This window comes from Colletotrichum spaethianum (assembly GCF_022836535.1).
Source record: "Colletotrichum spaethianum MAFF 239500 DNA, contig31, whole genome shotgun sequence".
NCBI lineage: Eukaryota > Fungi > Ascomycota > Sordariomycetes > Glomerellales > Glomerellaceae > Colletotrichum > Colletotrichum spaethianum.
The window spans coordinates 220,409-245,179 of record NW_026054801.1 but is presented as its reverse complement, the minus strand read 5'-3'; the positions used below and the strand labels follow the sequence as shown (position 1 = coordinate 245,179).

Below are 24,771 nucleotides of genomic sequence, written 5' to 3'. Positions count from 1 at the left end.
CGGCCCTCCAGCCCTCCAGACATTGTAATATGCGTGTTCATGTGCCATTTGCCTGCATACAAGGGGCACTCGGATATAGGATCAGGTATCCGCAAGCTGTCGTCTTTCATAAACGTTGCGCTTATGACAACTGTCTATTTTAAGTCAAGGCCTGGTCACAGTCACAATCGCTTTATGTTCCATCACGCCAACGCAGGCGATGGCCCACGATACTTGTTGCCGCACTGCGCAAAGAGTCATCGCTGCAGATACTCTGTCTTCACGTTTTGCCAATAGAGATTTATGGGGTAAGAAAGGCGCGTGTATACATAGCCGCGGCAGTGAAAAGCCTGGCACAGGGTTTGAAATTTCTTGAGATGGTCTCAAGTTCCCCTTCTCCAAGAACTATGAACGTCTCTTTCCGTAGATACAAACTTGTAGATTTACAAACTTCTCGGATCAGATCTCATGATGATACCCCCAATCTTTTGCAATTTGGTATTTGGGGGCCAGGCAGCCAAGCACCGCGGCCGCTTCTACGCCGGGAATGTAAAGTGGAGATCCGTGCTCGGCCAAGTGGGGTCCTGTCAGCCGCAGTGCGCCCCGAGTTTTGCGCCGCGGCGCAAAACTCTCGACGCTCGATCCATCATCAAAAGCCGCCTGTCCCATGTCGACATCAACCCACATCCATCACCTCCATTTATTGTCGTACCTGAAGCCTCGGGCATCTCACTGCAAACAGGTTGCGTAAAGGAACCTGAATAACCATTCTCTCGTCCAGCATCTGGGTTACTTTGCGACGTCGCCATATCCTCACCCAGGCTTTCAATCGGCCCCACTAGACCCCGCTGGCGAACATGAGCCCACAGCCACCAGAAAAGGGGGAGGGGCCCGTCTCCGGGAATGCGGGTTCACCCGATGGGAACACTCGAAGCAACGACGGTTCGCCACGCTCAGTAGATGTCGAGGAGGCCGATGCCCATGTGGGCACTGGTGAAGCCCAGCAAGAAGAGGAGAGTTTCGTAACGACTCGGTTCGAACCGCCTCCGAACCGGCTTCGAGCCAGAGCCCGTCTCCCACGGTTTCTTAGCAGACCTTTTTCAGGGCGGCAAGATGACGATAAAGACGAGTTGCCTCTGAAGAAGGATCCGGGGTCTGCAGTTCAGGGCCAGAGCGACGGCCGTCACCCCGTTCAGCTTCCTTCAACGGACCTCCACCCAGACGCCCCCGAAACGCCTTCATCGGCGCAACTTCCCACGAAGAGGAAGAAGATGAAGATGAAGACGGTACCCAGAAGTGCACCCCGGAGTGACGAGTTAGCCGATGCCACTGCTGCGATTTCGCCAGGCGCTCTCTTCAACGCAGAAGCAGAAGGGAAATACCGTGGCTCCGAGCCCCAGGTTCTGAAAGGGTTTGGCTTCGGAATGCATAAACGCCAACTCTCATCAGAGATTTCAATGGAACTCAAGGCAAAAGAATCGATTGATCCCTTTGGCTCATCCGGAAAGCCTTCACCAAGTCTGGTGAAAGCATCCCACTCATCTATCTCAAAGCCCATGAGCGGAGAAGACTTTGACGACAGCTCTCCTGGCGTGGAAAATGAGGTACATCAAGAAATCGAGGATCCTTCTAAAGATTACCAGAGGATCATGGTCGACAGGGTCATGTCAACGTTCATGAACTGGCTGGACACGAAGCTGAAGGTCAAGAGAGAAGATGAGTCGCCCGAGTCAGAGTCACAACTGATGATGGTTGCTTCCCGGGGTTCCGCCAGCGAGGACGATGTGAGCGACGTGGACGAGTGTCCGGCTTCTGTCGCTCCAGTATCTATGCCTAGGTATATGGCCTATTCTGTAAAAAGTCGCATAGAGTCTATGTCTTACGCCCCGCCGCCAAGTCGTCGAACCGATGCGGTCTTCAGATCGGCCTCGTTAGTACCATCGCTGCCGCCGCCGCCGCCGCCGCCGCCGTTACTACCAGCACCAGGAGCACAGAGTCGCATCCCTGAGCAGGGACAAAAGGTCGGTGTGATCCCTCAGCTTTCCATGAACCAGCCCTTGGTCCCCAACGCATTGAGGGCTGCCCCGCCCTCTTCCCTCCTAGCTCCACCAGCGAACCTCCAATTGGGAGTACCATACAGAGTATCATCAGCTCCTCATGTAGTGGCAGCAGCGGCTCCGCAGCCAAAGCAACGAAGTGCCCGTAGTTTTCAGGGAAGGGGAGTACAAACTTCGGGGCTCTCTGCACGGCGAGGCAGGAAGAGGCCCGATAAGCATGGGAGGTCAGCAGATGAAAACAAAGAGGAAGGGGACGAGGATAGCGATGAGGATGGAAACAACCCACCTCGGGCAAAGCTGTCCAAGGTTCATGAAGACAGAGAAAACGGCGCGAAACTCGCTTGCCCATTCTTCAAACATAACCCTCGAAAGTACAAAACCCAACGCCCGTGTTGCGGGCCAGGTTGGGATCATGTCCATCGCATCAAGCACGTCACTATCCTATCATACCATCAAACAAGACGCTAACCATCTCCCAGGGAACACATCTACCGCAAGCATTCGCTCCCTAAATACTTGTGCCCACGCTGTTCTCAGCCATTCGAGACCCAGGCAGATCTTCAGGCACACGCTCGCTCTGCAGACGCCTGTGAGGTCCGCGAGCCGGAGGTGCTTGATGGTCTCACTCAAGACCAGGAGAAGAGGCTCCGCTCGCGCAAGAAGACGTCCGCAAAGGATCTCACTGAGGCCGAGAAGTGGACGCAAGTGTACAGCATCCTGTTCCCAGACGTGAGAGAAAGGGAGATCCCGTCACCGTGTAAGTCGGGACCGTGCCCTCGCTTGATACATGGGGCTGGAAGTACTGACAAGGGCAGACTACAACGCGGAAGATGCCGATACAAGTTTGGGAGGCTATGAAGATTACCTCCGTCGCGAGCTCCCGCCCTTGGTCCGCCGGCAACTCGAAAAAGAAGTTGAGCGCGAGCTCAGTTTCGTCGAGGAAGGGATGAAGCAGAAAGTGATCGATATCGCCCGGAACCTCCAACTGACGCTCTTCAAGGGCTATCAACAGCTCGAAAGGCAGGAGCGCGGGGTGCAAGATCCAATTAGTGTCGATGTATCAAGTCACCAGACGGACGGTTCTACCTTCTCGGCAACTGACATGTCGCCATCAACCATGACGACTAGCGGCACGACGCCGGAGATCCCCGACCCCTTGGAGATCTTTAGCGACCACGCCATCCCAGACTTTGACTTCAATTTCCTCTCTGATATACCTTTTCCTGAACAGCAGCAGCAGTTCAAGGAGCCGAATCTTGGTTTTGGATTCGCGCAGGCATTCGATACCCAGCAGCCTGCCACGATTCAGCCAGGCATGGAACTACTTAATGGGCAGCAAAACAACTTGCTTTACTATGGATTAGAAGGCTATCAGAACAGTCGGGGCCATATGAGGGACACTGAATCTCTTGGTTACGTCCCGTGAGTTACGACATCGATTTGCGCCAAGCTATGACAGCAGCTAGTTGTTGCACATGATACCCTGGAGGCCTTTCCTGGCCTCAAGCCATTTTTCCTCTATGCCTCACCATGCATGATTCGTGAATGAAGTTGTAGCCCGGACTCCGGTCGTACAGCATTTCAAGAGTGTGATTCCATTAACCCGAAATGGCACAGCGTGAAATGTCGGCGGTGTAGTGCCCCCCCATCTCCGTAATCCGACGTGGAATTCCGGAGGGTGAGACTTCGGAGGTACGCTAGCCATTTAATCCTAAAGCCGCGACTTAAGGGCACACTGCTTGTGCTGACTGCGCCAGTTCCTTTCGGATTCGGAAAACAATCTCACCCGTGCATGTCTTGGGTTTTCTCCTGTTGGACGCCACGCGCTCGTCTGCCTGGTTTGTCCAAGCCACTTTGCAGCCAATGCTTACGTTGACCCAAACCACACCTCTGCTGTCATGATGGCTGGGGCTGCATTCGTAATGCTCACAACTTGTGCCGCAGACCGTAGATTGGTTCGTTGGCTATCTATATAAAAGCTAGAAATCACAACATCTGCGAATATGATCCTTTATCACAGTGCAAGAAGTACAGCAATATTAGAATCCCAACATAATGAGTGCCGCATTAAAAAACGCTTTCCCTCCGAAGGCTACCCTTACCGAGGAAACCTTGCCGGATCAGAGCACCAAGGTAAACATATTTTCCGCTATCGGATGTATCTCACATCTCACACCTCATAGGTCTTCATCGTCACCGGTAGCTCAAGTGGTTTGGGTAAGGAGCTCGCAAAGATCCTCTACTCGAGAAATGCCAAGGTGTACCTCGCAGCACGGTCCGAGACGAAAACCATGGCTGTGATCAACGAGATGAAAACCTTGTACCCGCAATCCAAAGGGCACTGCGAATATCTGCATCTGGATCTCAACGACCTCACGACCATCAAGCAGTCTGCGCAAAATTTCCTCCAGAAGGAGAGCCGCCTTGATGTCCTCTGGAATAATGCAGGCGTAATGACCCCGCCTCAAGGATCCAAGACAGCCCAGGGCTACGAACTTCAACTCGGCGTCAATGTACTAGCGCCGTTCCTCTTCACCCACTTCCTTCACCCGGTGCTATCTGCCACGGCCAAAGCCGCGCCGAGAGATTCCGTTCGAGTGGTCTGGCTGTCATCGGGCACCGCGTCCATGGCTCCTAAGCCCGCGATCGATTTCAACAACATGGACTACGCAAAGGACGAGAGCCCGTGGACAAAGTACGCGAGAAGCAAGGCGGGCAATGTTTTGATTGCGGCCGAATTCGCTAGACGGACAACCGATGAGGGCATCATCAGCATGGTAGGCAAAGTCCACTCTTTTGGGAGAATTCGATCACGCTTACAATGAAAATCAGAGTGTGGACCCCGGTGTATACATGACGGACCTGCAACGTACAATGCCATGGTATCAGAAAGCCCTTGCGGTAGGTCATGTTCGACGAATCAAACAACCGCCAAACCTCTGGTCAGTTGCTAACGGACTTCATCATGAGGTAGAAACTCATCGCGCGCGAACCAAAGAATGGTGCATACACTGAGCTGTTCACCGGTCTTAGTCCCGACATCACCGGAGCGAACAACGGAGGCTGGGGTAAGTATCACTCGAACATCCGACTCAATGACATCTGTTAGTTCCTGACTGAATTTGTAGTTGTGCCATTTGGTCGGCTTGCTTCTGCCCGAGCGGATCTTGTGGAAGCGGATCTTGGGAAGAAGTATTGGGGCTGGGTGGAGAAAGAGGTTACACCGTATCTCGCGTGATGGACATAACTCCCCGAATGCCTTCTTTGGACATGAGCTTGTAACACCAACAATTATAGACATCCATAGCCTTAATATTCTTGTAGTGTTTTGAAAAGTGTTGATGTTCTTGTCAGTGTCTTAACACAGAGTCAAATGTTACTAATGCATATGGCAAGATGTAACTTCGTCCTAGGCTCCGTTGATGTCAATGCCCTGTAACAACCTCCACCACTCGTTGGCAGGTCATATACCGACCTTACATCCCTTTCTTAAGTGTAAAAAAACGGTTCTAAGAACCAGAAATAGGCCTCAGCTGCCTGTGGAACATTGCATACAAGCCCCGTGCATAAGCATTGAGCTCATCGTAAGGTGCCAACAACGAAAACCAAGATTCAGCATGTCAAGACAAAATGTCGTGATGGTCGTTTTAAAACGGATCCGTGAGTCACAGGATGATAGCATTCGAACGAAAACATGGTCAGTGGATGAAGGTGACTTCGGATGTTCAATTTGAAGCCGTCTGAGTTTGTTCTCATGAATAAGAAATACTAGACGGCTCGCCGTTTCTCTACAATGGACAAGGTTGGAGAACATTGAGTTGACCAAGCAGTCACAGGCATCTCCTCGAGGTTTTGGTATTACAACTAAGGTGCCACAGTGTTCTTTGATTGCTACTGCCGGACAATGGTAAGGTATCCCCAAACTTCTGACATGGTTAGCTGTCAAACTCAATGCACTCATAACTGTTTCATAGTGATGTAACGTCTAGAGTGTTTCTTGAATTAATGTTAAACGACTGTAATTAAAGAACGATATCGAGCCTTAGTTGAATGGCTCAAACTCCCACGCCTTGCAGTAGTCAGCATCCTTATTGGAAAGAACCGTGCCCGTTGGTGTATCCTCTAGCCCGACCGACTACAACTGATTACAACCTCCCGCTTCTGTTGTCTTCGCTGAGTTTCAAGATTGAAGGCAAGTCGTCGCCTTGAATGGATTCGAAAATACTACCAAGACCGCCAGCTCGCCTCTTCTCTTCTGCCCTCCTGAAGAACTCCTCCGCGGTCTTGATCCTATTCGGGTGGATCTCGTCCAAGAACGCGTAGTCCCGCTTGATGACCCCCTTGTTGCCTGCAGAGTGGGACCACAAGTTCCAGAAACCGGAGAAGTTGTCCTTGAACGACATCGTTGCTGGGTCCGCCGGGTCAGCGTTGTACCCAGCGGGTTGTTGGGAGAGCGGGATGTGATCAAAATAGACGTTCGTGGGAGTGTCGATGTACTGAGCAGGTTTGCCTGTGACCTTTTGAAACGCTGCGGCTAGATCGGCGTAGTGAATATGATCGATGGCAACCTCCAGATCCATTCCGTCAGACTTCTGAGGGTGGTCGAAAAGCCAACGGACATAGTGCTCGCAATCATCAAGAGCGACATGTGGAACCGCGCCATCACCGAGCGGGGCTCTCCAAGTAACAATCCCGTTCTCAACTCGCGGGGTCATAAGTGTTTTCGACGAGATTGTCATCTCGATGTATGGCCCTGTGGTAAAAATCGCAACACCCATGTTGTTGGTCTTTCTCTGTTGCAACATCCACTCCGCCATGCGGCCTTTGGCATCGTAGTGCCCGCATCGAAACTTCGGATCATAGCCGCTCTTTTTGTAACCGTAGTCGAGATTGCCGAACACAAAGAACTTGATTCCAAGCTCAACGGCGAGCTCATAGCAGCGGATGGTCCAGTAGATTTCCGTCTTCTCGCCGCAGTTGAAACCATCGATGTTGATAAAGGCGCCCCAGCACCCAGCAAACCCCTTGCGTAGGTCGGCCTCGTTGGCAAATGTTCCCTCAACAAACTCAACGTCTCCGAGTTTGGCAAGTTGCTGTGCCCGAGCAGACGTTGAATCACGCGTGAGAACGCGCAGGCTGTACCCGCCTTCCTTGGTGAGCCCACGACATACGGGCAGGCCTTGAGCACCAGTAGCGCCAATGACAAAAATTCGGCGAGTGTTCATGATTGAAAGTTTTATTTTATATGCGCTCGGTGATGCTTTGAGATGATGGTATTGATGCTTTGTAGTGCAGTTTGTGAAAAGCGCATTTATGTGATGTTATGACTTGAGCGCAACTTAGGAACCGAGTACCGCCCTTATGTACTATTTCTTTTGTGCCTCCAATATCGCACCATGTTGATCGAAACACAACTTACATGTGTTATCCAGATTACTGAACGTCTTCGTCAGGTAACACGAAGGCTTCGTAACCAGGTCGTGATTAGTGATCATAGTGCACAATTTCTGATCAGTAATCATTCATGTCAATGCTGTAAGCATGGCAATAAGTGGTGGCTGCGGTCAGACATCTACTTCTGAATCTAGGCACTATGCACAATTCTATTTTCTCTCAATGTCTTACAAATGATACTCTTTCGGGTTTGCAACTTTGATGCCCCGACGTTCCCATACGCTATCGATATTCATATCCTCTTTACCGCTGGATAATCATCAGCTGATAATCTTACGTGCATCCAAACAACAATGACTTACTCATCTCGCATGATGACGGTGGGCTCTGTCTCCCCAGCTGCAACATTGGGGTTTCTAAAGACCATGTTTTTTGTCTGGAAAGGGGCAAACACGTGCAAGTCAGCATCGTCTGACGATAAGATGTTGAGGGGTTCTTACCAGTCCCAAAGAGAGATGGATCGCCGGAGGGCTGATTGTGAGTGTCTCAACGGGCTCCCGACCCTCAACCAAAGCGACAATATTCTGGGCCACCACCTGCGCTTGCACAGCACCAGGACGGGCAGCTTTGTGTGCTCCGGTATCGGCGATGTCACCAGCAGCAAATAAATTGGGGTACGCCGGATCCTTGAACTGAAGCGTAGGCCGTACTTTTATAAATCCGTTGGATGGGTTTAGCAAAGGAGCGCCGTCGCTCGGCTCCAGAGTCTGGATAAACCTGCTGTTGGCTGTTTGACCCGTTGCGGGAATGACGAGGTCGGTCATGAGTTCGCGACCATCTGTGAGCTTCACGGCAATCTGCGCATCATCTCGAACGAGGCTGCCAGAAGGGACTACGGCGCGCGTTCCAGTGACGAGTCTGTAACCTCGAAGGTCAGCATTGCACCACAGGCATGATATAATCTACTGACTTGACACCCAACTCACTGAAGCGAGACTTGACGATTTCGTCCAGCTTGCTGTGATACAAAGGCATCAGATGCTCGCGAGAATGCACAAGAGTAATCTCCTTGTCCGGGTAGAACTCCTTCAGATCGGTCGCCATCTGAACACCTACGGCACCACCTCCGACTATGACGATCGACGAGGCTTTGATGACGGATTCCTGATACGATCTAAGATACTGGACCGAAGACGATTTGTCGTCATGTTGCATAGTGCCGGGCGCCGGTAGCTCAGTGCCCGTTGTGACGACGAGGTAATCATATGAGATTTCGGCTGACCCCTGCCAGTCTCGGTCAAGTACAACGCTGTTACGGCGGAGGGAGTTGGCGCGGGCCTGGATAACTTGGTGGCGTGACGAGTTGGGTGATCCCGCGAAAGCTGCGGAATATGGGATAAAAGCCTTGTGCTCATGCTTCGGTACAACGGAGAAGCGAGGCTAAGAAGAATGAGTTGTCTCTCAAGTATAGCTCGGGACTTTCTCACGACTCACAAATGCAAAAAGGTGGTGGAAATGGCTGTGCGGTTCAACGAGTAAGATCTGTGGCTGAGTGTTAACAACGTCTACCGTGTATTTTACTCAAAACAGTCTTACACGATGAGATGCCGGTAGTGCAGCTGCTAGCTCTTTAGCAGCAGCCTACACATACAACGTTAGCGATTGTACTGATCAAAGCAGGTAATGGCAGCACATACAAGTCCGACGTAAGAGCCGCCGAGAATGACAACATTTTTGAGTGGTTGAAGCATGATATCCAATGACTGAACAGATAGAGATGGTTAAAGTGTCAATGAAGAAGATGGGTTTTGACGAGGCCATGAAATAGAAGGTTAAGCTAACTGTCTGCTCGGAGTTACTCGGACATGGAGATACTGAACGGAGACAGAGTCTAAGCTCTGGCAACAAACTAAAAAGCGGTTGCACAACGAAATCAGAACGTAAAAGCGAGCCTTATCGGCTGCGCTGATAAGGAAACATGCATAGCTACAGTAAAAAATATCTCCGAGGTAAGGTGTTGTAGCTGGTGCAATCTGGATCCCCTATTGACGTTGTAGAGCTCGGCGTTAAACCCTCGGCGAGCACAGTTAAAACTGCACCGATTGGTTCATGATGGTCCGACATATCCGGGTTGCCACAAATAAGTCCCTCCTGACGAGTCAGGTCAGGTTTCAATGTTGAGTATTTCTTACTACTCAGAATTACGAGCGAAAGCATATCCAATTCAATTCGTTCACACTGCCAGTAGAAGCTGTTGTCTTCAAGGCGTCTTGCAAGACGCAATGATCTAATAGTTGTCGAAAGGTCGGAAATACAAAATGAATGATGATCATGGTACGTATGAGTACAGGCCGCTCGCGATGACAGGATTAGTATTACTGGTATGTGGCGGTCAAGCAACCGTGTTGCGACTCGTTCTTTACAGATTGTATTAATGCTGTTGCTCAATGAGTCAACTCTACACCAAAAAAAGTGAAGAAACTCCATCTGCACCGTGCCTCTCAGGTGTTGGTAGAGAACCGTTGCCTGTCCGTCCAATGTGTAGTTCTATGTTGAGAGGCCATGTTTCTGTGGCTATGCAGCGCTTAACTTGACAGGACTATTGGACCTTAAATCTTAAGCCATGATAAGCGGAACAGCGCTTGATTTCTTGTGCATGACGCGAAAATTCGGTCATGTATCACATACCGATGTTGACCACAAGGCAATTATGGGATCTAAACTGCACTAGGTCACATCTCCAACGGGGACCACTTCCGACGACCTTGAGCGCTTAAAATCGTGTGCGAATCACAAGCAAATTGACAACAGGAAACATGTAAGAGAACGGGGGGCGTGTAAGCGCGTCTTAACTCTCGACTGCGCCTGCGGTGTTGGTGACAGCTGCGGAATTCAAGTTTGCTGCGGTTATTGGCCAGGCAGGATAGCGACATCCTTTAGGTATTTGGTTGAGGTAGCCGCCGGCCCGCAGCTCCATAATCAACCGTCTTCAACAATATCCTACTCTCCCCGAGTTGGTTCACTTTATCGATCATCAAACTGTAATATTTCTGCTTGCTTCGGGAACGATGGGGCGCGACGATGTACTGCGTCAGAACGGCAATGAAGTGCCCATGAAGATGAACCACGTAGAACCGCCAAAGGAACGAAGAAGCGACACCGCCAACAGCCCCACCTATACGAACGGCTCCGACCCTCCAAGTCACGATGGGACGGACGATGAGTCCTCAGAGAGAACAAGACGGCTACTTGAGAATCACCTATCCACCTCACATCTTGAGAGTCTACCGGCCGAACTAAGATTCGAAGTGCTCTCGTGGATGCCCGACCTACCGACATTACAGTCCGTAGTTCACGCGTCGCCTGTTCTTCACGCCCAATATCGAGAACATCGCAACACAATTCTCCGCATATGCCTGGGTCGTGAACTCGATGGTTTCTACATCGATGCCCATGTCAACTTGATGTCTCGTGTGGGAATACTTGGAAGTCCCAGAGGGGACGGTAAAGTCGCCTCGATTCTCTACCAGTATGGGCTCTGTCTCTCGGGCTCGGCAAAATCTCCAAATATAGATGACCCGAGGAATGGTGATATACGCTGGATGGCGGGATTTCATAATTCTGTCGTTCGACCACTCGCTCATCTTTATAGCGTATGGCGGTTGCCAATCTCAGATTTGCTACCTCATCGGGAACAAACATAGCAGAGACGGCAGAGGCTCCAGAATTTCAACGCCATCAGATTACTACTCTAAGTAGAAGTGAGGAGATACGCCTGTTCCGGGCCCTTTATCGGTACGAAACCTTCCATCACCTCTTCGGTAAGAATAGGGGCAGGCACGCAGGTGGCTTCCGCCTTAACATGATCAACGAATATTTTTGCTGCCTGTTTGATCCCTGGGAAGTCGAGGCTATTGGATGCATCGGTTTATTCTTCAGACAAAAGTACGCGGATATATTCAACGATATCGAGGCTGATCTCGATCCAGCAAACAAAAAAATTCAGGCAACCTGATGGGGTCCTCAATCCAGAGGGATCATTCTGTCTTGAAGCAGAAGGGAATGGTAGTTCTGAACCCTCAAAAAAAAACCCCTCATCAAAAACCGCTGACATTACCTTCCCAACAGATTGGATGGAGGGCATCATTTCACGAGGCCTGCAAGCTGCCGTACGTCTATTCAAGATTAGCGATCACGACTTGCTAGTGGCCAAAATGGCGCGCGCTCTCACCCCGCAGCAACAAAAGGATGCATCTTTAAAAATGGCTCTGAGTATAATCGCGCAAGATGACAGGCGTGATCTTTCCAATAGCTTCCCTAACTCAAGAGACAGGGCTGAGCAAAGGAGGGATACACTGGCATTTACTGGTGATGTAGTGCCGCCCAATACGCCACCACTTGGATGGGTTCTGCTCTGGAACGAAACGTACTCGAATGCCTATGGGGCCTATGTACCAGAGTCATTGAGGCGATGTGGCTATGTGATATGGGATGAGAGGCGATTGATTGACATTGGAGCAAAAGACTTTGTTTTCATGCAGTGGGAAAAGGCCCCAGAGCTAGTCGAGGCAATCATAGAGGATCGGTTCTGGAGTCCCCTGGAAGGTCAAACAGATCAGATGGAGGACCATACAGATGCAATCGAGTACATTTCGGAAGCTGTAGAGGATCAGTCAATTTCGGTAGAGGAGGCAACGGATACAGTGAAAGCGTTTGGGCATACAGATTCGGTGGCCTCCAGGGCTGACGACTTGTTTATGTTATATCGATAGAATGACAAGAACATGGCTTTCAGTAGAAGGTGAACTCTAAAGAAAAACCAAAAATTAGCATGGGGAAAGCTTGCAACTAAAACACGATTTGTTCTGCTGTAATGTTGCGGAGTTTTGATCTTGAGTAGGCATGGCAGTAGACACTCCCAAAGACCTCTGGTAGCCAAATCAGCAGCTTCGTCGTCAGAAACGTATTTGATCCTCTGAAAGCGTTTGGAATTCATTTCAAACACTTTCAAATTCCTGAAAGCTTATCTTGGCGTCTGGTAATTGTCAGGGGCCATGTCATAGGCTTCATCCACGATCAGTAGGACTACACCATCACGCTATGCAAGAAGTCAGGGCCCCGTCCAGAAGGGGCAGAAGATTGTTACCGAGGTCTTCTGTGGCATTGAATGGGAATAGTTTCTTCTCAATCTTCATATGTGTGCCACGAACTCATGAAGTACCTTTTCGGCTGGACTATTCTTCGGTTCTGCAGGCAGAACGCCATGCAAGTAAACCATATCATGTAGGACAACGGACACTATAGATCATAGATGTACGATCTATCAGAAACATGACAACTTGTTCAGTCTTAGAAGTCCATTCGAATTATTCATTGGAACAAAGCACTAGATGCCATATCGAATCCTCAATAACATGTGCGTTGGAAGGAATTAACTGAACAGTATATTGTCTATAATGTGATACAGACTCATTTATGGGCTTCTTCCGACATTCGAACAGCGTCTAGACGACAACATACTACTAAAGAGCCACAATATATCGCAGCTGACACAGTACTGTGTACACCATCCGCCTCGGAAGGCAAATCGAACGAAACCGATCCGCCATTCACAGATGAGATGAATTTCAAATTGCGAAACTATCCCCTCTTGCTGAAATTAGCGGTATTTATGATTATGACGCAGAAAGCTTGCAGTTGTTTAAAACTAACCCCATAGCTATTTCCTAGCCTGCTACAGATGTGCTGCTGTGCTGCCAGCCAAGTGCTGAGCTTGTATGGGCAGACCGGTGCTGGCTTCACCGCAACAAAATGGTATCAGTTGTCCTATTGCTAAAATGTATATAGTTTCTAAATTCAATTTGCTAGCTTGTAAAGAAGCGGATTGCAATTCAGTAGATCTTGCATACAGATATGAACGAAGATAATTTCCAGGTCCCATACCGGTTCACGTCTGCGTTATGACCACCCATTCTCTACCATCGCGAATCACTTTCAGAGACCGAAGACGTGAGTAATTTTAGATGAAAAGAGGCAGAAAAATACCAAAGACTTTTGAACTTGAAGTGAGAAGAATTTAGTCCGCTTGGACCGTTTGAACTTTTGTCTTTCGGTTCCTCAAAAGCCGTCTTTAGCTCCTCGCTGTGATCAAACAAGGGTGACCACCGACTTAGTAGAAGCTGTCTCCTCCGGTCCAAAGTTTTTGGAGGGCTGCAACGCCATCCCGATCCTCTTCATGCACCCCGCACGCCCTTTATTGGGAGTAATGAGAAGCGCATGAGCAAAACCGGATTCCCGCTCCGGGTCGGGCTTCAAGGGATATCCGTACACGAAAGCAAGCACAAGGGCGTACACGTCTGTTGACTTGAAGAACTTTTCAGTGTCCTCCGATTTCCCATCCATAGTGTCGAGCAAAAGGAGAGAGTCTTCAGTCCCCCTTTCACTCCGCAGCAATAGGTGCCCCGTTGGCCCTTTGTTGTCAGACAACACCATCTTGATAAGAGGGGCCTCGAGTTTGATCCAGCCGTCCTTGACGCGGCCGAAGGGGTTATCACCATCGATGACGACCCTTGCATCAAGAACCTGGGCCTGGAGCTCCGCCTCGCCTAAGAAACCCGTTGCAGGTATGCCGTCAACGGAGGCCCAAGACCACGACGGAGCGCGATATCCTCCGGAGGCAGGTTTGCAATCCAGGGGCTGCCAGCATAAGTCCTCGATCAGCGACTTCCGCCAGAGGCCTGCAAGATACTCGTCGTCGAGAATCTTGCTGAATGTCTTGGCAACGCCAGAGATGGCGGGTAGTTTGTCGGCCGGGTTCGTTAGTTCGCGTGGACCGTACTCAGATAGCAGATGAGGCCATACCCGCAATGACGAAGCAGGTCGATCCATCTCATGATGGAGGTCTTGGTTCTCTTTATTTTTCTTGTCGATGTAAGCAATGACTTCAGGGTCAGGGTTGACGCAGGGAAGTCGGTATGGAAGCCTGACGCCTTCCTCGGATTCGAATCCTTCAAGGCACTCCCAGCCAAGCTGCTCGCTTCCGAAATGTAAGACACGGCGGGCGAGAACACGCTCCTGGAAGCCCCAGGCTCGCTTGGTCAACGGTTCGTTTTCCATTGTTGTATGATTATCTGGGATTATTTCTTTGTCCAGGGGCACGACGGATGCAAGGAGGTATTTGCTCCCTGCGTCGGAACCACTACGAGGAATCTTGAAGTAAGATCTCGGCTTTCGCGCAGACAGAAGACCACCACTAGTGTTGGACGACTTTGCCGCTGCGAGAGTCAGATATGAGTTCGAATAAACGGCAGCCATCTGAGCTGACTCCCGTTCCCAGTCTTTCAAGTCGTTCTGGCAGATGCACAAGCTATCAATCCAAATATATCGGACCCCAAGGTTGCGGGTCATGACCACTGCGTCGCGGAGAGTTTGGGGAAGTGCATCGAGCTCGATGCCATGTTTCCGGACGTGCATTGTTTCACTGGTCGTCATGAAGTTTCCCGATCCCTGTCCCCAGCAGTAACTGAGGGTAATATATCGATCGCATGTACCGGCGTCTGGCTCGACGAGTTTGATAATGGAACCAGAGTCCTTGGTACCAACATCGACAAGACGGGTCGGTAGAACCGACCTGCCGCGATTGCAGCAATGGGGATGTTTGTCACATTCCTGGAGCCAGTCTTTAATGAGGTTCAGAGTTGTCTGATCTGGAAACTCTCTCAAAACGCGATCTGATGAACCGGAAGAGAGGGGATCATCTATATTTCCGTTTAGTGTTTGGTGCATACTTCAAACTGCACCAAGTGAATTCTTTACCTTCGTCAGAAGCAAAACCGACGGATGCCACTGGAATCAGCCATTTGTGACTTTCCCATGTGCTTCTAGTAACTACCCAGAGCCCGTCACCGCCGCTAATTCCCTTTGGCTCGGAACGCCTGGTCAGCCACATATCCCAGCTGGGCTCGCACTGCATCACTCCCAAACGCGGCTGGGAGAGGGTCGCGATCTCTTGAATCAACGCATCTGACTCTTTTTCTATTGCTTGACATAGCTCGCATCCGCTGGATGCGGCCTTGCGAAGACTTTCCAAGTCGACATGGTACTGGATGCCGAATTGTTTGATAGGGATATCTTTCTTGCAGAGATGTTCTTTGAGGAGCATATGATGATATCGAGGATATCCGCTGAGAGTCTTATGGAAGTTGTCCAGTGGGAATTGAGGCAGATTCTCCAAGGGTATGGAGCTGCAGAGCTCGCACAAAGGCATGATGGGGGCGCCTCGCGTGGTATTTCGATGTTGACGGGGCTACGTAGCCGGTAGCGATCAGGCTCGTTGTGTTTGTGACTCACTGTTGAATACGGCTACTCTTATCAAAGGAAACATCCCAAAAATGCTTCAAGCGTTGAGGAAGCCTAAAATCGGCGATCTAGGATTGCGAGCCGCCCCGTATCGCAGCCTATCTGAGGGGCTTTGGTCTTCATTGGTCCGCGGATCAAGTCCTTTTCTGTCCGACTTGGGAAACTGATCCTCCGCTTGCATGGTGTTTGGAGCTCACGTGGCCAAACTTGACCACTCCCACCACTGCGAGCGGAAAATGGAGAATTCAGCCTCTAACGTGTTTTTCATCACCCTCAATTACAATAGTAGGCTGATGTAGCTGCCTTGGTTTCGCCAAGGCCTGTCCGCTTTGCACAGGCGCAGTTCCGGTAATTACCCTACAGGTTTTTTTTTCGAGGGCCTGGGTGCCTCGATGAGACGCTCGCAGTACATGATCCTCTACCAGAACCGGACCGCGCCGATGGAAGCCGGCGCTTTTACCCAGAACAAACTCACCGTTCGGCGTAAGCCAGTTTTCGGTGCAGCCTGAGGTGCGTATGCTACGACTTTCCTCGGCGAAAGAAAGCTGGCTAATGAAATGACTGAGTAAAGCCTCTCCAAGCCAGCAACGGAGACGTCATGGAGGTGTTCTTTGACTACAAAGCCCCCAAGTTCCAAGAGCCGAAGGCAGGCGGCATTACAGCCTCCCACAGGTCGGCGCTCGCAATCCTTCCTTGGGAAATGATCCACTCGGCCGACCAGCAAACGGCGGCGTCGAGCGCGAGGATCATCTATCGAGGTACCGACGGGTGGCTGCAGAACCATGACCGCTCCTCCGGTGGTCAGGAGCTCACGTCGTCGGGCCAGCTGCCGGTGACTTTCGATTCAAACTTCACAATGGCTGGCTTTGCCGTTGTCCGACTTGATTCGGGAAGTCAGAACTCGGGTACTCTGAACACATGGGTTTTGTACTAGGATTCCGAGATTGGCAAGATTTCGTACGTGTACGAGGACGACACGACAGGTTGGAACGGGTCGAAAACAGATGCTGCATCGTTGGCCCAACACACTTCGCTTGCGTGACGGTTAGTTTGTCCAAAACCCCTGAGGTTCCTCTCGTAGCTTCGCAAGATCTGAGCCATTGCTTCTCCCAGGTGAAGCGACAGTTGAAGCACGTCCATTTCGATGGGAGCAAATGGTCCGACATGGGATTTGTGCCGATACATTGAGAGGTAGCCAGAATGATTTACTTCGACAGCGTGGAGTTCGGGTTCTTGACAATGATTTTCAGTGTATATCAACTCGCTGGCTTCTCAGTTCATTTAAAGGTCTTAGTGGGATGGATTGGTGATTGTAAGCTCACTCGGTGGCTCATGCAGCCAGATCAAAGTTGGTGTGACCGTCAAATCGTTAGTCAACCAGCCTAAAGAAGCCTCAACGATCACAATTTGTGGCTTTCCAACTAGTCGAATGCTTTCAATTCCTGCTAGGTATCAACAATTGCTATCGTACATGTATGTCATGCTCGCCTATTTCTCAAAGCGCTTGGCAACAGTCTTCCAGTTGACAACGTTCCAGATAGCGTCGAAGTACTCGGCCTTGCGGTTCTGGTACTGCAGGTAGTAAGCGTGCTCCCATGCGTCAATGCCCAGCAGAGGCTCAAGGTTGCCGGTGACGGGGTCCTGGTTCGCCCGGGTGACGACGCCGAGGGTGCCACTGGTCTTGTCCTTGACCAGCCATGCCCAGCCGCTGCCCTGGATGCCGGCCAGAGAGGTGTTGATCTGCTTGCGCAGGGTGTCGAAGGAACCAAAGTCCTTCTTGATGGCTTGCTATGGAAGGCGTTAGCATTCCGTACTTTGGGTTGGTTAATGTCTGGGTGTACGTACAGCCAGGTTGCCGTCGGGCTCACCACCGCCATCCCTGCTGGCGGGGGCCAGGTTCTCCCAGAAAAGAGAGTGGTTGATGTGACCACCACCGTGGAAGTTGATCAGAGGAGCCTGGGCAGCGGCCTTGGAGAAGTCGCCCTTAGCCTTGGCCTCCTCGACGGTCTCGAGAGCGGTGTTGAGGCCGTTGACATAGGTCTGGTGGTGCTTGGAGTGGTGAAGCTCCATGATCTGAGCCGAGATGTAGGGCTCGAGCGCGCCATAGTCATCTGAGGGAGACACCATGTTAGCGCGGCTGCAATGTACCGAAGGGTAGCTAACAAGGGGCGCTACTCACAAGAGATGTCGGGCAGGGTGGCCTTGCCGCGGACAAAGCTGGTGCTGGCCATGGCAGCAGCAGGCTTCGCGGCACCAGCTCGCAGAGCTGTGCGGAGGGCGGGCGCGGTTCGGAGGAGAGTAGACGACATTTTCGTATTCCTATGTCTTGTGTAAGTGTCAATGGGTTCGAAAAGACCGGATCGGGAATTGAGAAGTGCGTAAACAGAGCAGTAGAAGTACCTTTTGTGATCAATTGAGGTTGACAAATGGGTGGTGCAAATCTCAGGATGATGTCAATTGCGGGAGGTTCGGTCGGCTATTACGTGAGGGAGCTCGGGTCTCCAGAAAAGCTGCCCCGGGTTACCGAGCTCGCTGCTTCTCGCTGAGTGCAGGCCCGTTCAGTGCTTTCTCTACTCTGCGAATGAAAGAAGAATGTCGTCATCCACAAAAAGTGGGGAGCTACTACCTCCTGATTCCGTGCAGCGCCCTCGAACATTCCTAGATAATCCACAACCTTTAATTGGCTGAGATGGAGCATTAGCACCGCCACTGATTGTGCGCCGCATGTGGCTTATCATACTTCTGGATAGTGGGGTGGTTGATAGATGGACTGGGCTCAAGAATCGCGGCTGCATCACAGCCAGACGCGTCAAGCTTCGCCCGAAAGATTACCAAATCGTATATGACTCTAGCATATTCCAAGCAACAGACACGGCCTCTCAGCACACTGGGCAACGGTTACCATGTCTTACTACGACATTGACGCCATCTTAACAGACGCAGAGGTACGGCCCAAGTTTGCAGGGCTAGGTGATGGTCGACGAACAACACCAGCTGACAGTCCCCAGAAAGTACCCTGCAAATTCGAACTCGATGTTGCCGACTTAGGATACCTCGACAACAATCCTTCCCATGCCCTCAAATCAGGAACGCAAATCGCACTGCCGCTCTGGCTCGCCGAGATGCTCGCTCTCGCCAACACAGGTACCGCCGAAGACTCGAAAGCACCGGTGACGCTAAACTTGCCCCCCGCGCTATCATACCAAGTCGTCCAAGCATTGAAAGCCGATGCGCGAGCTGTCCCAGTCAGAGACCAGAGCGCCCACTTCTACGGTCTTGGCACACGCATCTTGGACCTGTTTGACGAGCGAGAGCTCAGCGAGGTTATGCGAAAGACATTTGTGGCACGGGCAGCAGAAATCGCATTGCATGCGCGTAAAGGAGCTGACGACGGTATCGGCGGTTCCAATGAGGACTTTCTCCGTGGCCTAGACGAGTGGGAGCGCGGTCTCTTCCGCAAGGCACACGATGGTACCAAAGCTTCCAAGGAATGGATGGATAAAGTCAAGAAACACTGATGAACGGCACGGTCTTCTCCATGCAAAATCCAGGGCACAACTCACTGCGAGACTACTAAGGGGGGACGATGGGTCCAGTGACTACGCGTCGCAGGCACTGGGGCCATGTCAGGCAAGTCTGTTGCATTTACCCAGCGGAAGGCCAAGGTCCAAACACGTTGCAATATGCTGCTACTTCGGCATCGCTGAGCAAAGACGCGCAGGGCCTCCCGCACCTCGCGATGCGGGTGGGTCGGCTCAAGGCGGAGATCGAGTCGTCTCGGACCGGCTCGGACCATCAGGTCGTACAGACGACGACCCCCGCGATATTGTCTACATTTACATGTAGGACACCACTCCGGAGTCGATGCGAATATGTCTGAACAGCTGCTTGAGGCAGGCCAAGCGCGAGGTGGGTGTTGAACCGAGGGGTGGCGATAATCAAATCGCGGCTCGGCCTTACCAAGATATAAGGCCGAAGGACAGAGGTAGCACATTTCAACATTCAAAATAGAATGGCGAAAGCCGGGGCCGTTATCTGACCATCGGCAGCGAATTCCTTTTTTTCCTATCGTGCCCACCCGTCATCGTTCAAGTGGAATATTGGCCAAATGCGCATGTCATTGTTTCACTTCAAAAGTCTTATCGAAGCCCTCCACAATGTTGGAGTCTGAGAGCGGGGCAATCCGAAGAGATCCCAAGCGCAGGTTATCGGCGGCTTCCGCGCCTCCACAACGCCCGCCACTTTTGTCTCTCACAATGCTTATAAGAAGCACAAACGTCCTTTTGTCTCCCTAACACTGAAGAAGAGTTGAAGGCCAACTGCCACTCGGAACGTCACAACGAATAGTCCCTTTTTGAAACAACTCGGACACTTTCTTAACAATCCGACAATGGCCATCTCTCAGACCCCTTCTCGCGCAACCGTCCAGCCAATTGTCCCTCCCCAGGACTCGGCTATTGACTTCGGAGCTGTCGTCACAAATATTGACATCGAGAAACTCACCGGTAAGACTGAAAACAGAGAACGTGATGAAAGCAATGATTTTGCACAAGTAGTGGGAGAATACCCGTAGAATCGGTAACCTCCTTTGGTAAGCTTCGATCTCAGACTCACAGACTCGACCAGAAGCTGACGGCTTGCAGACGCCGGTTTCGATGTCATCCGTGATGCCCTCTTCAAGCACCAAGTCGTCGTCATCAAGAACCAAGGGCATGCTTCCCCCAAAGCCCAGTTCGAAATCACGCAAAGGTTCGACCCTGAGGCCGGTGCCTCATACGGCCACGGCAAGACACTGGATGCCAAACGCTCCATTCTGCACCCTGACCTGAAAACGATCCCTCATCAGCCTCAGGTGCAAGTCATTGGCAATGGCTTCGTAGAAGAGTATGAGGGCCTGAAGAACATCCAGCTCAGGCACCCTCACCACCGCACATTCCATGCCACTGCAATCCCGGCCGAGGACGACCTGGACTTCACTCGATTCTACCGCTGGCACATTGACGCCGCGCTGTACGGCCTCGCGCCGCCCGTCGCCACCACCCTCCTCGCCGTTCGTGTCCCCGGCGGTCGCAAACAGACGCTCCGCTACGACGACGGCACGGGCGAGGAGATGACCGTCCCGCTGGGTACCACAGCCTTCGTCTCTGGTTATGCTATGTATGATCAGCTCTCCCCGAGGACCAAGAGTTCGTGCGGACAACAAAGGTCGAGTACGCTCCGCACCCTTACGTCTGGATGAGCAGCGCAAAGTCTCGTTCCGACGGCCTGGGGTTGGTATCAGAGGGCAAGGAGGTCCCGCTAGACGAGCTGCCGCCCATCGAGAAGGAAAAGATTCAGATCCTGCCCATGTGCTGGCGGAACCCCGTCACGGGCCGGTTAGCGTTGCAGGTTCACCCTTCGGCAGTGCGGAGGCTGCACTTGGCAGACGGGACTGTAGTGGAGGATTTGGCCGAGGTCCGGGAGACGGTGCACCGGCTGCAGCGGCCGGGCATCTCGCCCAGGAACGTGTACCCGCATGATTGGGAGCAGGGCGACTTTGTTATCTTTCACAACCGCGGAGTCATCCACTCAGTGGTTGGTGCATTTGCGGAAGATGAGGTTCGGCTGTTTCGGCAGTGTAATATTGCTGCTAGTCGTCTCCCCGACGGTCCCGTTGATGTCACTGCGGCTGTGTAGTAACCTTATCTCTTATGTTGCCTAGTTACGAGTTGCTATTTACATTTACTACCTAATAAAAACCTTCTTGCAATGTAACCCCGTCCAGCCTCTCAACTCTGCGATGCACTGCCCAAATCCAAAATAGCTAAACTCAACAGTGCCGCCGAGATAACCGACAAACTTCGCTGACAGTCTCGTGATGAACCAAACCGTTTGAATGCGGGACTCCATGTTACCTCAGTCACATCAGGTCGACAAGTCACAATGATTCTGAGTCACCGGCCTGCCTGTGCGCGCCGATCCCACAATGCAATACCACATGCATGTCGTGTCACGGTAGTAAGCACGCCACGACGATCACCGTTCGATATCCGGAATCGGAGCCGGCGATTGTGTCTGATGCCGAGACTAACAACACCCCGCACCGAGCCACCGAGACCCTCATGTGAGAATGAGTTCATACCGTCTGACAGCGTAGTCAACAACATGATCCTAATTTGGTGCCACCTGCGAGAGAATGACGAGATGTGTTCGAAAAAGATGAACGTTGACCATTCACTTGGATTAGATATTCTAATGAGGTAGCCAAAGTGTGAGCTCCAATAACCCCGCGTGGCTTTGAACCATGCAACCCATAAGATTCCAACGCCAGACCTGAACTCAAGAAAAACAGAACTTTTTGTGCATAAAGGGGGTATCATTCTAATCAGAGCCGGGGGCTCTTCGCATCGCTGGAAGTGAAGATTGCGGTCAAACCGCCAACGTCAAAGCCTCTATACATGCTTCCAGAACTTCCACTTTTGCGACTTTTGGCAGGTGTCGAAGTCGGTGACGAGGAACTTGCTGAGCTTCTTCCAGCCCTCCTCGGGAAGGGACTCGATGGAGTCGTTGAGCATGTCCATGCAATACTTGGTGGCTATTGTCATGTTAGTTACTGTTTTTAAATTCCGAGTGACAGATGGCGCTGCGTACGCATCATGTCCATGGCATCCTCGCGGTCTGCAGCAATCTCCATGCGGGTCGAGTTGTAGCAGTGGTACTTTTGCTGCAGCTCCAGCATGCACTCCCAGAGGGCCTCGAGGTTGGCGTCCTCGGCAGAAGAGCGGCGGCCAGTGAGGGACGGTCTCGGGTTTGAGGGCTGCTCCACACCCGCGGCGGTCGGCGCCGGGGCGTACTCAGTCATGGTGACAGAGGCGTCGGCCTTCTCGTTCGGGGCGCAGGGCCGGATGACGATGTCGTCTTCGCTGTCACTCTCGGGCCACGAGTAGCCGGAGCTGCTTCGCTTGGGGAACTGGGTCCTTCGTTGTTGTCGGCCGAACATGTTGGGCAAAGGTTTGTGTGATGAGATGAACGTGGTAGTAGTGTTGATGGTGTGTGTGTCTGTGTGTGTGCAGTTGTGGTGGTGTTGTATCGGTATTTGTATGCGTGAGTGAAGGTGCGTGTAAGCAGGTAAGTGTCTGTGCTCTTTGTTGACGTGAGGCGTCGATGGGTGCCCGAAGTAAATATAGGGGGGAAAGGGCAACCGTTCAGATGAAGTAGCCAAGCGCCGTGCCGGGAAGAGAGTTCTGACGAATATAACGAGACGGACGAGTTCAAACGGGATCATAAGCCCACTATATAAGCCGTGGGTGCCGGAACCCTATGCAGCGATCACCAATCTAAGGCTCAGATCGTTCGAGACGAGGCGCCCTAAAATTCTGAAAAGCGATGGCGATCAGACCCGCGGCGGCGCCCAACGGAACCAGGCCGATCCTTACTCATGCCAATGCCTGGGGGCACACTGCCAGCCCAGTCAAGCCAGTCAGAGACTTTCTCAACGCCATCAGGGCAAGGGAAATGGGATGGGATGGGCGTGCGTTTGTGAATGTGCGAGTGTGTGTGGCACCGGGCACTCGTGGCACACCTCCCAGGGTTGTGTTCAAGAGGCCATTGCCGTAGCCGCATGTTGTTTGAGACTAACATGCGTAAAAAGGAGTAGTACCTTTGAGGTAATCCGACCTAGAATGAGTAATGACGATGGGGCCGGGAGGCCTGCGCTGAGAGCTCCGTCTGGCCCGGGCAGCGTCCGGAACATGAACTGGGCATTAAATGGGTCCATCCAAGCAATTTTTTCTCCCCCAAAGTCGCCTCTCCTTGCTCGTTCCTGGACCTTGGACGAACCATTGTCATTTCCAAGAGAATTTGACGGGAAGAATATGAACCAGAAGGGCCGAACCACGTAACGCAAATGGTCCTGGCTCCCCTTCGCGGAAGAAAAGAACTGGAGCTACGCCGCAGGGGGTTTCGTCTGTGACGTTGGTCTAGTGGCCTGGAAACAATTAAACGAGAGAAAAATAAATGTGGAAATTCTCCGAGAATGTCAACAAATTTTTTAACAGAAGAAAAAAAAAGAAACCAAACTGGGTTTCGCGTTTGTTAGGTAGGTACACACACAACGTACACCGTCTTGGTTTAGTCTAAACTACATCTTGCGTGTAGGTGTGTGTGTGTGTGCTGGACCCGCCCGCCCGACCAGACTTACAGCTTTTTGTTGTCATGAGAATGAGGACCCCTTGCATGGCATCTAGACTCTGTGAATAAACCTGTGGGATGGGGAGGAGCCAAGGGTGAGAGGGGCACTGCAAGAAGGTTTCCCGTTGCTACCCCCTCAGTCTTGTCATGATGTTATGGCGGTGTCAGCTTCGCGGCCGTGAGTGGATGAAAACAGCCCGGCCGACGTGGATGAGCGTGGCTGCGTTGGTCATCCTCAGGCGATGCAGGGCCGTGGCATCCGCCCAGACTGGCGGATGACATCTGCCGGGCGAGAAAAGGGATAGCAGCAACGTTCATGATTGGGACGGTACTCTTAATTCCGCCGCATGGATTGCAGGTCTGGTACCGTTGAAACAACTGAATGTTTTTGTTGTGGGTTTGTCAACGGGCGATGAGGGGTGGCGTGTTTCTCCCTGGCGACCGACAAGTGAGTGCGTGATGCGTTGATGCAATACCATGCTCATATGGAGCGATAAGGACCATAACGGCCATTTCAGGGCCCAGATTCTCTCAGGGCAGCAGTTCGATGGCTTCATGACCTGCGGTGAAGGGGGTTCACCAGTCATTAAGGTAGCTCTATGTCTTAGACATTGAGACATGCGCCCAGCCCCCGGTGCTTGCGCGGTTAGATCAAATGACGGTGACGGTGCGGGAAGGGCGCGGGAAGTTGGGTGTGCGAGACATGTCAGATGAGTCTGGATGGGGGTGCCCTCCCCCCTCCTTGAGTCTGAAGCATCAACCTTGAAGCAACCTTCATTGAAGCGCGAAACCCTCAACCTACAGGGCTGTTGTG

At 51.7% G+C, this 24,771-nt stretch overlaps 10 protein-coding genes across 10 annotated transcripts; 5 read left to right on the top strand and 5 right to left on the bottom strand.

The window, feature by feature from the left end:
* Window positions 1–836: 836 nt before the first annotated feature.
* On the top strand, window positions 837–1,987 carry ColSpa_09881 (uncharacterized protein; the record flags this gene model as incomplete). Its single annotated transcript, XM_049276093.1, has 2 exons — window positions 837–1,816; window positions 1,849–1,987. The coding sequence occupies 2 exons, from the start codon at window positions 837–839 to the stop codon at window positions 1,985–1,987; spliced, it is 1,119 nt and encodes a 372-aa protein (XP_049132050.1).
* A 461-nt stretch (window positions 1,988–2,448) lies between these two features.
* ColSpa_09880 (uncharacterized protein) lies at window positions 2,449–3,462 on the top strand (the record flags this gene model as incomplete). Its single annotated transcript, XM_049276092.1, has 3 exons — window positions 2,449–2,468; window positions 2,516–2,793; window positions 2,852–3,462. The coding sequence occupies 3 exons, from the start codon at window positions 2,449–2,451 to the stop codon at window positions 3,460–3,462; spliced, it is 909 nt and encodes a 302-aa protein (XP_049132049.1).
* A 2,719-nt stretch (window positions 3,463–6,181) lies between these two features.
* Window positions 6,182–7,261, bottom strand: ColSpa_09879 (NmrA-like family domain-containing protein 1; the record flags this gene model as incomplete). The annotated part of the gene is made up of 1 exon (XM_049276091.1): window positions 6,182–7,261. The coding sequence occupies one exon, from the start codon at window positions 7,259–7,261 to the stop codon at window positions 6,182–6,184; it is 1,080 nt and encodes a 359-aa protein (XP_049132048.1).
* Window positions 7,262–8,363: 1,102 nt separating this feature from the next.
* ColSpa_09878 (Fe-regulated protein 8) lies at window positions 8,364–9,181 on the bottom strand (the record flags this gene model as incomplete). The annotated part of the gene is made up of 2 exons (XM_049276090.1): window positions 8,364–8,870; window positions 9,128–9,181. The coding sequence occupies 2 exons, from the start codon at window positions 9,179–9,181 to the stop codon at window positions 8,364–8,366; spliced, it is 561 nt and encodes a 186-aa protein (XP_049132047.1).
* Window positions 9,182–13,577: 4,396 nt separating this feature from the next.
* Window positions 13,578–14,903, bottom strand: ColSpa_09877 (uncharacterized protein; the record flags this gene model as incomplete). Its single annotated transcript, XM_049276089.1, has 1 exon — window positions 13,578–14,903. One exon carries the CDS (start codon window positions 14,901–14,903, stop codon window positions 13,578–13,580), a length of 1,326 nt encoding a protein of 441 aa, XP_049132046.1.
* A 1,277-nt stretch (window positions 14,904–16,180) lies between these two features.
* On the top strand, window positions 16,181–16,722 carry ColSpa_09876 (uncharacterized protein; the record flags this gene model as incomplete). The annotated part of the gene is made up of 2 exons (XM_049276088.1): window positions 16,181–16,271; window positions 16,370–16,722. The coding sequence occupies 2 exons, from the start codon at window positions 16,181–16,183 to the stop codon at window positions 16,720–16,722; spliced, it is 444 nt and encodes a 147-aa protein (XP_049132045.1).
* Window positions 16,723–17,276: 554 nt separating this feature from the next.
* On the bottom strand, window positions 17,277–18,097 carry ColSpa_09875 (superoxide dismutase [Mn], mitochondrial; the record flags this gene model as incomplete). Its single annotated transcript, XM_049276087.1, has 3 exons — window positions 17,277–17,576; window positions 17,634–17,899; window positions 17,968–18,097. 3 exons carry the CDS (start codon window positions 18,095–18,097, stop codon window positions 17,277–17,279), a joined length of 696 nt encoding a protein of 231 aa, XP_049132044.1.
* Window positions 18,098–18,691: 594 nt separating this feature from the next.
* ColSpa_09874 (DNA replication complex GINS protein psf3) lies at window positions 18,692–19,306 on the top strand (the record flags this gene model as incomplete). Its single annotated transcript, XM_049276086.1, has 2 exons — window positions 18,692–18,733; window positions 18,797–19,306. 2 exons carry the CDS (start codon window positions 18,692–18,694, stop codon window positions 19,304–19,306), a joined length of 552 nt encoding a protein of 183 aa, XP_049132043.1.
* Window positions 19,307–20,178: 872 nt separating this feature from the next.
* Window positions 20,179–21,464, top strand: ColSpa_09873 (putative dipeptidase B; the record flags this gene model as incomplete). The annotated part of the gene is made up of 3 exons (XM_049276085.1): window positions 20,179–20,293; window positions 20,432–20,914; window positions 20,956–21,464. 3 exons carry the CDS (start codon window positions 20,179–20,181, stop codon window positions 21,462–21,464), a joined length of 1,107 nt encoding a protein of 368 aa, XP_049132042.1.
* Window positions 21,465–22,148: 684 nt separating this feature from the next.
* On the bottom strand, window positions 22,149–22,767 carry ColSpa_09872 (uncharacterized protein; the record flags this gene model as incomplete). Its single annotated transcript, XM_049276084.1, has 2 exons — window positions 22,149–22,177; window positions 22,419–22,767. 2 exons carry the CDS (start codon window positions 22,765–22,767, stop codon window positions 22,149–22,151), a joined length of 378 nt encoding a protein of 125 aa, XP_049132041.1.
* Between the last annotated feature and the right edge of the window lie 2,004 nt (window positions 22,768–24,771).